General features: G+C 43.3%; 1 protein-coding gene across 2 annotated transcripts in view; it reads right to left on the bottom strand.

Moving 5' to 3' along the window:
• The window catches only part of robo2 (roundabout, axon guidance receptor, homolog 2 (Drosophila)), a 153976-nt gene extending 142597 nt beyond the window's left edge, over positions 1 to 11379 (bottom strand). For both annotated transcript variants that reach the window (XM_029517376.1, XM_029517377.1), the window contains exon 1: positions 10920 to 11379. In XM_029517376.1, the coding sequence (XP_029373236.1) occupies positions 10920 to 10974 (55 nt within the window). In that variant the 5' untranslated portion in view covers positions 10975 to 11379. The remainder of the gene's footprint in view (positions 1 to 10919) is intronic.
• Positions 11380 to 15818: the final 4439 nt, after the last annotated feature.

The raw sequence follows: 15818 nt of genomic DNA, 5'->3' as shown, positions 1-15818 counted from the left end.
CTAATTTCAGCACGGAATGAAGGTAAAATAGTCGTGGTTCCAGTTCTTTGTTTGACTGGGTTTGCTCTTGTTCCACCACCCCTCATACTTGAATCTCCCAGGAGAAATTGATACAGGCTGCACCAGAAGTCTGAGGGCAAACAGGCAGGCACAGGCGCAGGTAGAAACCTACTGATCAGCATAAAACACACTTCAAAGACTCTGTGAGCGGTGAATGCGTATGCACACTCTCACGCACACACAAAGACCCTTCATCAAACACATGCATTTACTCTGTAAACATGCACAAGCCCACCGTTTGACTTATCAGGGATCAGGCATCAGACAGTGGCACATTGACCTCTGAACAGGAGGTAGTCTGTTCTCTCTTCTTCCTAATTTGGGCTAATTCCCTCCATTTCCCTGTCATTGATTAGTCATCAGGCAGAGTGACTTGCTCTTAGTGGGACCACCGTCAGAGGAGCTGTTATGGAGGGGGAGCTGATACCCCTCTCCTACAGCATGTGATCTAATCTCGTTGGCATTATGTGGAAAATTGAAGGCGTTCGATTGGTGGTGGGACAAAAACCTCCAGCATGCCACTGACACGTTTCTGCTTCTCTAGCTAATCTCTGTCACCAGTGGTAGCTAACACTAACCCAGCCAGCAGCCAGTTTCCCTGTCAGAGCAAGAACAGGAGGACAGGTTTGTGTTCTGGCAGTTAGTAGCTTAATAAATGAAGCGGTAATTAACACCATGACATTGATAAATGGAGGGCAAGATAAAGGACAGAGGATAAAGACCCCCATCTCCCTCAGATGGAGTGTCAAATGCACATTTATTCTTATCTCTCTGGAGCATCTGCTCACCCCCCTTAATCCACAGGCCCCGCAGTGGCTTTCCACTCAGGCCAATGCGCATGCGCAGCACTAAACTGCGGAGACTCCATTCGATTAATATCAGTCTAATTTCTTTAAATCCAATTTGTATTCCAATCTACTGCCTTCTAATCACTTAAACCTTGAGACTCCATCTGCTCTCCTCTTTCCTGTGGAAATGAACACAGCAGATGCCACCACAATTGTCCTTTCGCTGCCAGAAAAAGCGGAGTTGGGTGCAAAGACGTGGCTGGTCATTGTCCTGGCCAGGTTCATAAGTATAAAAGGTTAAAGGCACCGCTGCGTAACATGGAAAATGTTCAGGAAGAGCTACATCAACCTTGATACAGGAGTATTTCTCAGTGATAGTATTTCTTTCAAAACTGAAATATCAAAACTTTCGTGTGTACAATCATGTCTTCACGTGGTTACCCTGTGTTTCTGATGCCCCCAACCGTGTGCTGTCCAGGAGGATCCAATAATAAAAAAAAAAATCATGTTCATTGGATTCACCAGGTATCACCATCACACCAAGCTTCTCACAGAAGTGAAAGTCAATTTGCAGCTTCCTATTGGGCCCCCTTTCTCACTCACTTTACGGTAAATGGGCTTTCTGTTGCCCTTTTAATGCGATCATTGGTGCTGTGCGATCAAGTGCTCTCTGAGCTGTGGCGAGTGCACTTCACTGGGTCTCAGGGTACATGCTCCAATCAAAATGCTGTGTTTCCCCCTGTCTGCAATAACACCACCATTACTTTTTCACCACTGCTGTGCAGTCATCCACTCCTGGAGGAAAGGGGGATCCAGAGAACAAACAGACAAGCACATAGACAGAGAATGAAATCGGAGAAGGATTACTGAAGCAAAAGATAAATTCTTCCCTGCCTTCTCTTCTAGGCTACTTTTGTCAGCTTCAATGAAATCAGAAACAATTTTGCAATGCATCCAGAATCAGAATCAGAAATAGTTTTATTTCCAGGTATATGTAAACATACTAGGAATTTGAGTGGCGTTTCAATCTTGGAAAAGCGAAAGAAAAAGAAAAAAATAAATAAATAAATATATATATATATATATATATATATATATATTAGTAGAGGAACATTGTAGAATAGTGCAGTCAGGTTATGGGGAGATCTGGGAGACAGCTTGAGGGAAGAAACTGTTTATAAGTCTGGTGGTTTTGGCAAACAGAGCTCTGTAGCGCCTACCAGAGGGAGGCAGTCTGAACAGTTTGTGTCCGGGGTGTGAGGGGTCTGCAGTGATGGTACCTGCCCTGTTCGTGACTCTGGACCTGTAAAGGTCTGGGATGGAAGGCGGGTCGGCGGTGTGTTTTTACGGTCCAAACAACTTTCATACATACTTGTCTCTAAAGCTGATCTAACAAAAATAAGTTGGATTTGTTCTTTAAATCCAGCATAAGCAACACTTCAACTATCAGAAGAGATCATTCACCCTCACATTACAGTGACCACACACATTGAAGGGGTCTTTTATGTTAGCTTTGCCACATATTTATTCATGTGTGCAACAGAAGGTCAGGCCTTTGATGATCTTATTGTAATTATTTTTATTAGCTCCCAGGAGATATTCTAGCCCACCATCCGAATCAATACCCACACCAGTCCAAGCGGTCTCAGAGCATAAAAGGAAGGGCTCCCCAAAGAGATATTAGTTATTCGGGCCAACAGACTTGTGCACTGATTGCAGGTAACCAATGGCAACCTCAGACCAAGGCAAAAAGTTCTGTGGGGCGGCCTGAAACAACAAACATGACAACCAAGGCTCAGCCGTGTAGCACTGTAACGTCGGACTGAAATGGCTTGAACGCTTCACAGGAAGTTGGCTGAATATAAAATTTTACAAAAAAAAAAAAAAAAAAGGCCACAATCCTTAAAGAACTTTAAAAAAGAATTAACTATGCATTATATCCATGTCCATTCTTAAATATATTCTTCCTGTCTCCCATTGAATCTGATTCTGTGTTTGTATTTCTAGCTCTCTTTCCCAATATCTCTTTGTCTACTACACTTGCTCTCTGCCCTTTTAAATTCACCCTTGCTGTGAGGGTGACAGAGTCATATCCATCATGTCATCAGAAGGGAAATGCGGGAGAGCAGGGGGAAACTGGGGGTAGCGATGGAATGATGTTACTGGCCGTCCACGCCTCTGCACCGGACTGCCATGACACTTGCAAGCAGCCTGTTCTGCACCCTAGATTCATCATCTTTACAGCGGGCTGTCAGCATACCCCAATAGCAGACGCACAGCTCAACACAGTGAGGTGTCAGTAAAGACACCCAAGCTGTATCTGCTGTCAACTCCAGAGCTTCATAGAGCCAGCCACTAGATAAGGCCTGGAACATGGCAAAATCCTCACAGCAACGACATAGAAGTGAAAAAGGGTGTCCACAGGTTCAGACTAGAGCGGGAGGGAGAGGGTAGTTGGAGTGCACACGATGGGCTCTGTTCCACCTCGGTGCTCTGCACACTGCTCCCTGCCGCCTCCACCCCTTCTCCTGCTAAGATCCATACTCTGGAAGCAAACAAGGGTAATTCTAGGAGCTGCTTTCAACCTCTCACTCGCACCCATGCTTCCCTCCAACAGATATCAGATAGAATTCCACTCTGAGTGTATTTTAGGCACTGATGTGGTGGGGTCATATTGACTCTGCATCTGTGTATTTGCCCTCTCTCCCCCATGCAGTTGGAATATATAAATAGATAACTGTGGGAAGCTGAATATCTTATTTTGTTGGGAAAAAGTCTGATTCACATAGCTTTCATTTGAAGCAGTTTCCAACTTAATCTTTTTCAGAGTACTTTCATTGTAGATATTACTTATCAGTTACAATGTACAGAAATGATGGTGCTATCGCTTTTTCAGCAGATGTCTTGTCCCACATGAGCAGAATTTTCCAACTTGAAAAATGAGACAACGGGGGGAAAGGGAGGAAAACATAAGAAAGGTGTAGGCCTTTTTATGGTGGAGTGGAATGGATTGATATTGGTGCCGATTTCTCTCTCGAGCCAGTGAGTGTAAGCAGTCGAGCACCAGCTCTGTGGGACTGTCAGGCCACTGAAACTGTGGAGACGCTGGGTGATGCAAATGAAATGATTTCCGATGCTAGGGCCACTCATGCATGTTGCCTGCTCCACCACCCGACCTTCTTTATCCCTCTCTCCTTCCCTGCAGATCCTTCTGAGCAGTCTGTGCTTAGCCATTTGCTCACCAGCCTCTGCTTTGCACTATGGCTGTTGACTTGACATTAAAGATTAGTGCTTGTGTAGCAAAAATCAACTATTCCTATCCATGAACAAGAAGAAAAAATTTATGTGCACTTGATCAAGTGCAAGTGGTCGTCATCAGCTGGAAACTATGGAGGTAGAGTCATTTTAATCATTTTGAATGTACTATAAAAACAAATAAGCAAGCAATAGGATTGCTGTTCTCAAGATACATGCCTGTCTATGTCTGTGTGTGACTTTAGACACAGCAGGGATCAAGCATCACATCACCAATTCCCTACTTCCAACTGTGGGCTACTCTAAACAGCTCCGACCGATGGGAGTGCAATGAAATGAATGGCATAAATTGACTCTCCCTCAAGCATTGTAATCTCTTTACCTGCATTGCCGAGCTGCCCCTACAGATTGAAGAGTCCTTTATTGCTTTAGAAATGAAGGTGAAGGAGAAGGCCTTCAGGTTGTCTATGGCACACTGCATTGAGGGATGAGTGGATAATTGGAGGTGTGCTGTGGTGAACCCTTAGTGAACACATTGTGGAGTCCCTGCATGTCAATGAGGGCAGTCGCCACCTCCGGCCACTCCATTGGCCGTTAACCCTGCATGTGAGCATGAGGTACAAGAGCTGGAACAACTAACTGCCTGAGTGATGGATTCAGTGCAAGGTAATCAAATGGCCCTTAAAGCTTGCTATTTGTGTGTTGTTGTTGTTGTTGTTGTTTTTTATGTGCAGCATGGTGAGTCAAGATCAGATTTATTAAATTTCTATTCCATGGGACACTTCATCTGGTCTTGCTTAGGGCTACAGGGTCAGGGGTGCCAGCAGTAAGTGGATGAAGGACTCATTCAATTTACTCTGGCCCATATATCCGTGCTAACAAAAACAATGGGCTTTGATGGTTATGAATAGTGCTCACAAACACATTCACACACACATACCCACTACATTTCATAACTCGACCACAAGCTTGGTGTTACTGGGCCTCTCGGTGACAAATGCCTGTGAGCAGATATTCAGAAAAATCATCACCATCCAGGCAGAGAAACCAGGCAGTTCAAAGGTTCAAGGGTGCGATTAAGGGTTTTTTTTTCCCCGTCTGCCACAGTAGTTGTGACACCAGGCTCGTGCCACGTTCCACACTGAGACTTCAACCATGCAGCCAAGAGCTATTATATACAGTAAATCAAATCACCCCTGGTCACGGTGGCTCAGTTTACAAAGCAGTGTGGTGTCAGATTTTTGCAGCAGGAAAAACAAGAGCAGATTCTCACAGCACTGTCACCTAGGCCTTATTAATAATACCATCTTATGTCTGTATATTAATGTAATCATTTTCCAAATCTAAATCATTTCAAAATCAATCAGGCTGCTTGGCCTGATAGTTAATCTTACGAACTGAAATGTAGATAATTTAGCATTTTTTATCATGCATCAAACTAGAACACTAATAAGATAAAGCCAGGGGTGGCTGTGTTTTATCAGCAAACAAGGGCTTAAATAAATGGAGCAGAAAAGTGCCAAGAGTAATGACAGCATATTACGTTTATGTTGTGTGTGTTTGTACATATCCATATCTAAAGGTTCAACCTTTCAGAATGCCACTGCTCACGTGTTGCACCAGCTATACCATATGGATGTTAACATATCCTCATTAACATGTTCACAGAGCCTCCAGGTTACATAGTTTCCATGTGTAAGCACTGATTCAGTCAATAATTGTGCACAGGTTGGTGTTTGCTCTTCCATAACTTCAAATCCCCCAAGAAGTTATAGGAAAGAAAAGGTACATGCTGTCGCGGCTGTGTGATCCACATACCACACAAGGGATGGAGATGGTGGAACAAGACACTTATTCAGTGGCTCCACCATCCTGAGCGGTATTACAGCTGCAGTGGACTGCTGCTGCGTGTGACGGATGTGTGCTTGAGTCTCGTGCGCTGGCTGTCCATCTTCACACATCTCACACTGAGAGACAGCTCATGCATTTTTATCACCAGGCCTGACCTCATCTCTCCAAGTACTGGTGAGGCACTCTCCTCAGGTACAACTCACACACACACTGGACAAAGAATGAGACGGTGCATTACTTGTTTTCTTCTTTGTGTTTTCACAAAGAAGAAAAGAAGGAGTGGGTTTGTGAATTGATAGATAATGTCTAGAAATGTAGTTTTTCATAAACAGGGGTGTGAATTAAACCACATGTGTGAGCCAAAAGGTTCTCATTCAAGTGCATTCATTTAATGTATGTATGTATAACATTTGGTTTTTGGGAAAAAAAATGCTTGGTATAAGCACAGTGCCTGCATATTTTCATGACTGCTATGTATTTTTATGCTTCTCTATGTATTTATATTGCATGTGCGTGGGCTTGCACCCATGAGCCCATGTAGTTATACAGTTGTTTGTATGTCTGTGATTGACTCGGCCATGACATCCCTCCTTTCCATCTCAAGGTTGCTGTGAGACAGCCAACCAAGGTACAGCGGAAAGGTACTGGGATACAGCGTAATGAAATGCTGCTCCAAACAGGTTTCAGAGCAGAATGCAACATAAAACACTGATAAGGTAAGCCAGCTCAGGCTGTTGTGTGGCTGAATCCTGACTTCCTGTCTGCATTTTGGCATGCTCTTAAAATAATCAGGCTTTGTGGAGATAAGAATGCTCGTCACATCCACAAACTGAGCAATCTTGCAGACAAAGAGGTCGTTTCAATTACAACCACTGGCTGGGTATTTGCTGTTAATCAATATGGGTTCATTTACTGTCACCTAATCATCAGGGATTATATTCATATAATTAGATCAATGCTTTCTGTCTTTTGGCCTGACTCAAACTCTTAATCAGCTGTTTGGGAAACACCGGCTGTGAGAACAGAGCGAGGATTATATCTGTCTTGGTGCCCAGACAGGTAAGCACAGGTGTGTCTTCTGTAAGTACAGGTGTGTGAGGCAGGTGAAGGCCCTGACCGATTGCTATACCTTGTAGTCAGCATGCTCAATTCATCACATCAATCCTCCCCCATCACGCCAGATTTCCACACACAGTCCCACTATACTGCAATTGCAGGTGTACAACTGGCCCCTCAGTGTTTGAATTCCACCCTCATAGACTTTGCCAGCAACAGAGATAGCGTGTGTATATGTGAGACATGGAGAGGAGACAAAAAAAAGACTGGAAATATTTCTTATGAGGGAATATAGATAGTATATTAAATTGTCTGCCTGTTGCTGTTAAAACTCATCGAGTCTGCTTGTAATTTCTTATCTTCCTTTTTCTTTGTTTCTTTAGGCAAAAGCATTGAGGCATTAGGCCATTTTGTGCTCTGTAAATGTCAGAGGTATGCTTGGCTGGTGCTTAATAAAGGGGAGGTAAAACAGGGAAAAGTGGTAATACCTGCATTCTGCTGGTCTTACAGCAAAACCAGCCATGTGGATTATCCAACTGATATTTTCTTTCTCTCTGTCTCCACAGATGATGAAAAAGTAAAGAAAGATTAACCAACGTGACCACAGAATTAAAAACAGCTGTGAGTCCTTTTAATTTTGAGTGATCACAGAGAAGTATTTCTAACTCAGAGTAAGTATGCAGAGTTCAAATCTATTCTGCTCTGTCCTGAAGGTGTGGAGGGATGGCTGCTGAAACATGAGCTACCGAGTAGCCAGACCTGGCTGTTAAAATATCATAGGAGCTGACAGTCCCACGCAACTGGTCAAGTAACACTTAACACTCTCACACACACCAACCAGTTCACTGATTTGGATTCGGCAAACACACACGTTTGTTCGCTGTTCACTGGCTTCCTCTTCAGTTATGATCACCGCTTTCAAGTCCTCTTGTCTTAACACTCATTTTGAAGTTAATCAGGGAATAAATAGTAGCTCTCTTTGATGCAGAGGGAAGCGGCTTCCACGACAGTGATGAGATTGTGGGAGACAGTAAAGCAGAGCTTCCTGTAGATCTCAGATGAAAGTTCATCATTCCAGCAGCCCCATTCCAGCAAATGAACCGCAATTACAATAACACCGCTTAAACGTAGCCAATTCAAGCAGAACAATCACAATTTGGGATGAGACATCGCAATGGCTCTTACACATTCACACATCATTCACTTAGACTATTTTAATCTGGGCTTAATTCCCATTATAGGGCAGTACTAGATCTCTCCCATTCAATCATGACCATCAAAAGCGCTGTTAGTCTCCTGGGTGCTTTGGTAATAAAGCCACATCCTCACCATTTTCCTTTTAAGGACTGTGTTGTTAAACAGCTCTTCTTTCAATTTTTAAACTTGATAGCACTCATTCTGTCTCTTCTCTTCCCCTCCAACAGGCATAACCATTCTTCGTTTCACTTGACTCAGCATTGGTGAGACCACATCCATGTTGGCAGATAGAGAACTCTTCACTGTCTAAGGCCCAGCATGGCCTTCTCCATAGCGCCTTGGACACATACAAGTTGGACCATATTTCAGCACCTCAGAGAGTATCACCCAAGACGGGCCAGATGTCACCAGCTCCTACATCAGACAGGATCATGCAGGAGAGCTCAGAATAGCACAGGGTCAGGAGTGCACAGCTACTATGCAAAGCATCTTCAAATCCTGCTTTAAAAGCAGTACTCCTCAGTTTAAAAGATAACCCGACAACTGCTCACTATTGTCATTCCTGGAAAATTCTCTGTTCTGGAAAAAAAAAAAATCCCTATTACCTTTATTTGTTTATTTCTCAGGTCACAAAACAGCCCCCTCTCTTTTCCAGCCATGGCAACACCCAACATACAGTCTTACTGCTCTGCTATTCTGTCTCCATCTCACCTTTTCTCTCCTCGCCTTCCACACTACCAGTATTAATCACACCACACTAAACAGTGACTGACGCCATTCACAAGGCTTGGCTTTGTTGGCTATGCTGCCCAGTGAATACAACTCCAGACCTTTTTGTCTGCCTAAGTGGACTCTTAGAATAAGCTCCTCCCTCTCTAAGGACCCTCAGATTACCTCTGAAAGGGTCTGGGTGATGGGTGAATTCTGCCAGGGTGGAGGGGTAGAGCAAAGAGGAGAATGGGGAGAAGGGTGACAGGCACATGATTGGGAAGATTCACTGCTCCCAAGGAGATGTGCACCCTCTCCCTCTGGACAGCTAGCAATGCCTTCAGCCACTGCTTAGCAACCAGAGGGTTTGGCCAAGCAGACTGAAAGACACCAAAAAAGGTAAAAGAAAGGAAAAAGGACAAACATTCAAATCCCGGCAGTCAGGGGACTTGATTTGCTAACTACAGAAGGCATGAGGATTGAACTAAAATGCATTAGAAGCTGAACTTGCAGCTGTGAAGAACAAAGGCCAGAGTTGACAGGTGAAAGAAAAGAAAAATGGGCCCTTGCAGGCTGTTGCGTTCATTGGCAACAAAACCTCAGCTTTACATACTGTTAACTTGTACAAACAGTACAAAGCAAACTTTCGCCTGACTCATCTGTCACAGCATTGTGCTGATAAAATGTCCCAGAATATAACAGGTCAGAAATATGATTTGCTTATTGTCAGTGCAGACTCTGTGAAAAGGTGTGTCCCAATCAAAAGTCACGCTGTACTGAAATCAAATGCATTTTAAAGGTATTACGTCTTTATCCCTCCCATCATTCCACTGGTCACAGGTTGAACCAATACCAATCACAATTTCTGCCACCTAAGCCCTCCTATTTTGGTGATTGATGCGAGTCATCACATTAACAGTAGTTGAGGACGTTTTAATTCCCTCTTGAAGGCCTGATCTTTTTTTTTTTTTTTTTTGAGGAAAATTTTAAACGATGACCTAGCAGCCTGCGGCAGACTGCACATTAAGAACTGAAGCTTTTGGCAGCAGAAATCAAACAGTATAATTTTTATTTGCCATCACCAAGATCATCATTATTAAAGGTTAATCAAACAAATGGGAATAATAAACTGGGGCCTGGGTTAGCTTGCTTACACTGTCATGCACAATCACAGCAGTGATGTCTGCTACAGTGCAGAGGCAGAAAGTGTAATATCACAACACATCTGACAAACACCACCAAGGCAGTGAACTGTCCGTCCACAGGTCTGAGCTACTTTTTCTTCTGTTAGACAACTTTGTCTTTTAGTAGTGTCGCCTAAAAACACAAAAATGTTTGATATTGATTAAAAACCCAACAACAAACTGCTCTCCACCTCCAGAGGGATGACCTGTAGTCTAGCCGAGTAACAAAACCTGAGAACTGCCTGAGCGACAGCGTAACTGGTGTGCAGAGGGAAAACATTTTCTAATTTGTCTTTTTCTTGATATATAATTAATGGGAAAAATTTTTATAACGAAAACCGGAGCTGTGTTCTGCCATTCCTATCTGTTGCATGAGTAAAAACAGACCTCTCCCTGCCCTTATTTTAACCATCTGAAAGGCGTAAACTGCAGTGGATATAGGAGTTGGATTATGCTCCTTGTTCATACATTAGTTTAAATTGAGTGGATGAAAAAAACAGGCTATAACTCCAGAAATGACACATTACAGCCTACATGTTAACCTCATGTTCATTACCATCAGTCAATCATCACAGTATTCCCTAAAAAGTAAAATGAAATTGAAAAATATTTGCCGATTTAACACTTTTTTAATCTTAAAAGCTCCATGAATGGGTTAGTTTTTATGTTTCTCTCTTTTTTTTTTTTTTTTTGCAAATCACAGTCCAACATAATTTTACAATATTGGTCATTGTCACCACAGACAAAGCCTATAAAAACAAACGTGAATATTTTTCAGCCACACAAGAAGAAGTTTCACTCAACACTCTGGGAAACTCACCATCAGCTTGGAAATACAGTAATCCACCAACAAGGATGAACGCTAGCGGACCCATACTAGCATATTAAACATCCACGGCGGGCGCGCAAATCCTCAAATTCACTGCAGGGGAAAAATGTCCAAAATGCCAGCCAAGTCTATTCCTTGTCTGTCGGAGTTCTACAGAGGTCCTACTGACTGACAGAAGCCAGCTTCAGGGTCCACAAACACAGGGGATCCATCTAACAGCGTCTCAGCCGGAGCTGCTCCGGGTGGAAATATCCAGCAGACCTTGTCACCAAACTCTCTCTCTGAGTGTTATCCCTGTTCGTCCCCCCGCCACTCAGAGGAGGAACAAGTCCAGTGCGGGAAAGAAACGCACGGACACGTCTCCGGCTGCTCTCAGGTCTTCAGCGGCGTCTCCTCAGATCAACACATGGCTCCACGGAGTCTCCGTCCGCACGGCAGCTTTACACTCTCATGTCTTCCCCAAAAAGTTGTTTTGACTACAAAGGGGACCCGGCTCCCCAAAGACCCATGTGCTTAGCCCGGCATGAAGCGCCGTGATTGTACAGTCACACTCCAAAGTCAGTGGAGGCTCTTCTGGGTTGGAGCAGCGCTGCCGCTAGGAGCGCACCGCAGCACACCGCACTGAAGCCTCACGCAGTTTGCACTTAGCACGGATCGCCACGGGAGGAGAGCAGGAGAGGAGACAGTGTGTGAGGGAGAGGGGAAAGGAAAGTCCCGGAGGCGCTTGGATCTCAGTCTAAATCTGACTCAAGATGTGAAGACAGCAAAGTCAGGCTGCAGTCTATGTTCGTTCCTTGCAGGGAAACTGTAAAGTTGGTCAGAAATGTGAAATGCTGATGCGGTGGAGTGGATGACACATTTAGACTTTACTCTAGTTCACACATCGTTTGCAACAACCTGCCAAAATGTGACATTTGCCACTCAATCTGAGTCCCTACACATGGAGTGAAAATCTAATCTCAAAATGTTTTAATCTGTGGGGCTACAGGTGGAGCACTGAGGGGAAACTGCCAACAGGTAGGGAGTGGGATAAATAGAGTATTCCTTGTTATATATGGTGACAATGCTATGAATAGAGCCTCTCTCTCTCTGTATGTGAGCATAATAAGGATGCAGAGACAGAGGAATGGATGATGCATCGTCCCGTACTGAGATACTGAGACAGAATTGTAAATATGATCTCGGTCAGAAATCGATGACTGATTGACCGAGTCCCTGAACCAAGGTGAATAGAGAGGCAGCTTCTCTGAGTTACACTTTTGCAAGGGCATTGTGTGTGTGTGTGTGTGTGTATATATATATATATATATATATATAAAATCATCAGGGACAATGTGCAGAAATCAGCAAGCACAAAAAAATCTCTTAAATCCGATATTTAATTATGGATAAATCGGAGGCTCTAACTGCGCACAACAGGCAGGGCCCAGTCCATGTCGGCACACAGAGATAAAGGGAGGTTGTCAGTGAGGTCTGCACCACTGCCCAGCGACCCCGTTCGTATTGTCTCACCAGTTCATCAGAAACTGAGCTATGAGCTCCCCCTACTGGTGTCTGCCACAGCAATCCTCGTCATAAAGCTGTTAAATACCGCACTATGAAGTGGAGTAAAAAAAAAACACAGGAGCCAGCATATGGAAGCACCAACAGCAGTATTTTCTAAAGCAACGTGATTAATATCATATGTGTGTGTCATCAAATAAATCTCTGTGTTATTTTCAGCAGCACAATGAAACAGCTTCGATAAATACCACACCAGGAGAGCTCTTTCAACACGCTGCAACATACTGTAAAATGAAATCACTATTATATGCAGAAATTAAACTAGGTAAATTAACTGATGCACTTAAAGCAGTTTATAATCATCACTCTGATGCAAATGTTTTCCACCAATCTGTTCTCCCAGAAAGTGCACTGAATGTCAATATCAATTAAACACTGTTAAACCAACACTTCTTTCACTAAAACTTTAATATATGACTAATCCAAAGTAAAAATTATGCAAGGTGGAATCTAACAAGTTGGCTGAACACAAAACAGTAGCAGGAGCAGAGCCCAAAGCTTAGATTTCCAATTTACATCAAAGTCAGCCAGAGAACAAAGTCGTCAAAAGTCACATAAATGCCCCGAAGGTGTCTGTGGAAACGATACTCTCCCAATAAAACATATAAACGCAAACACCATGACAGAACAGCTTTGGCAGAGGCAACCACTTCTATTGCCTTTAATAATAGCTTTGACTGCTCGTGGTTTGTTTGTTAAGCTGCATGTTCGAGCTTGCCCTATAAAGGACTTCCTGGGATCTGCAACATGTTGTAAGTTTGCGAGCCTGCTCCCTTTGCAGGCAGTGCTGTCAACTGGCCAGACACAGTGATTTGTCTTCATATTCTAATATGTTTGTGAGCTGCATGCAAATGCTGTCTTCCCAGTGCCTTCATAGCATCCTAGATTCTACCAGATGTGTGTAACCCCCCCAGTCACCAATACTAACACACACACACACACGCACACACATATACTGAAGTCAAGAGAAATTTATTGTGTCATCAGTGTTGCTGAAGGTTTGAGGGAAATAAAAAGAGAGGAAAAAAGAGAATTGAAGAAAGGTCATTTACCCAGAAGAAAAGCCGGCTACAAACATAAACAACTGAGTTCTATGGCTTCATTGATGGAAAAGTAAGTAGAGTGTAATTCTCCTCCAAGCACGGTCCTTTAATCCCTGTTCTAAATCACTGTATCTGTAGCACAGACAGTGATATTCAGTAGGTTTCTAAATATCAGCTGAAAGTGGATTTATTTTAATTAAACTGGGGGCTGTGTTTACTCGGGGCAAGGCATGTTACATAAATGAGACGGTGGGGCTAAGCCGTGAACACTATATTATGAGTTTGTGCTTCATTCCACTGTGGCGAAAGCATCAAAGCTCTTTTATTAGAGTGACATTTATAATGTTACTGACAAAGAGGGCTGCCTGGGTTGATTATTTCTTTCATTTAAAGAACAGACAGCATGCAGATGAGGTGTAACCACACACAAATGAGTGTGACGTCACCGAGGAGAAAGTAGAACATGAGTGGTGGTTTGGAGCCAGCTGCATCAGCAGCATAAATGAAACCAAAGATATTAAGAAACTCTCTCATATATTTTTCCTCCATCCTTGCAAGACCATTTGAGTTTACCACCAGATGCTGAAATGGATCATTGGTCTTAAGCTAAAATAATTATGCGACAATTGCTGTCACATTTCAGTGCAATTATGTGTCTTAAATCAAATAAAAACTAATAATAAATCACATAATCAAACTGTTATTGTTCTCAGAACATCTGCTCTTTGGGTGGAGCCATTCATTAAAGAGGCTGTTTGGGCTGACCCACATCAATCTCTACCTACTTCTCAAGTGACGTGACTTCGCTCGGTCAAGTTGAAGTTGAATACCAAATTTTCTAAAAAAGTATAAAAGTAACCAAAAAGAGTTTGAACTGCTGTATCTTTTCATTACTGTATCCTCTTATTGTTCTTATTAATTGATAATGAATAAGAATCTTATATGTGGTGCTTCACTGTAAAACAAGGCAATGTGAACATCATGCACTGTTGTTTTTGCATGGATGAAAGAACAGCTGTGGATCAATAGGTGGTCCACAAATGGAGAGGGTGATATCAACAAGACAATCAGGAGTGTGTATAACAGCAGCACAAACAATGGGGGTTTGGAGACAACACATTCCAGCAGAGATATTTTCCGCACTTTAATTGCATGTAACTAAGGTGCAATTCAAATACAAACAATGAATCACACAAAGACAGTGACAAAATGCGTACTTTCAGCAAAGCTATATCTCCTGTGTGTCGCTGGGAGAAAGAGGAAAGTGTTTTTAATTGTGTGCCAGGTCAGAGGTTCAGGTAGCAACATTACTCATGATCAGATCAGAGTGGTATTTGGGGAGCTCTTAGCTGGATATCTTTCATGGCTGAGTATCCCCTTACTGGGTTTGGGTCTCTGTGTAGGGATGATTAGGAGCTGGAGGTGGGGGGAGTCAGTGTGTTGAGGAGGGAGCGAGATGTGTGTGTGTGGGGGGGTGGTGATTAATGTAGATGTCAGTGGCGACCCTCCCTCTTCTGCTCCTTCCCCAGCATCCGTAATGACACCTGGGGAAGGCGGAATGGGCCTACCTGCAGCCCAGGCTCCCTCAGCAGGACATGATTCTTCCCCATGATCCTCCTCTGTCAGCAGTCCTGTCACTGGGCTGGGATCAGGCCCTTATTAATGGGCCTCTATGTCAAACATAGATATTAAGCTGTGCTCAGCTCTGCACTATCCTTGGCAATAACACCCACATTGGCGCACACGCACTGACACAGTCATCCTATACAGCGTGGTGACAGACACAATCACACACGCAGCACAGTACAGTATATTCATGACTCGTAAACACATCCCTACATGTGCATTACCATTCGCTAAAATATGACCTTATTTAGCAGGTTTCACATATTCAGTTTCAACATGACAAAGACTCCATAGATCTATTAGATATCTCGGTCTCCCTCCTCTCCTTCGACTCTTTCAGACACACAACCCAACATCACACGATGCTGAAAAAAGTGACAAACCTTTCATAGTGATGCATTGTCCAACCATGCAGCTCAGTCCAAAAAGATCCACGCGCTCAGTAGTTTCTGAGTAAAGATTCAGCCATTTATCCAGAGAGGCAGCAGGCAGAACACAAACTCAATATGTTGGTGGGGCAACACCAACTGGGACTGCTTTTCTTATTGAGGCTTGTGGCTTTAACATGACGCATGGAACATGGAGACATTTACAAGAAGCTAGGTTTCTTAGACACAAACCGGTAGATCTGGGGCAATAAAACATTTAAGGGAAGTTA

Source organism: Echeneis naucrates, chromosome 13 (assembly GCF_900963305.1).
Source record: "Echeneis naucrates chromosome 13, fEcheNa1.1, whole genome shotgun sequence".
Taxonomy (NCBI): domain Eukaryota; kingdom Metazoa; phylum Chordata; class Actinopteri; order Carangiformes; family Echeneidae; genus Echeneis; species Echeneis naucrates.
Note: the sequence above shows the minus strand (reverse complement) of the source record. Positions and strands in the feature narration are given on the sequence as shown.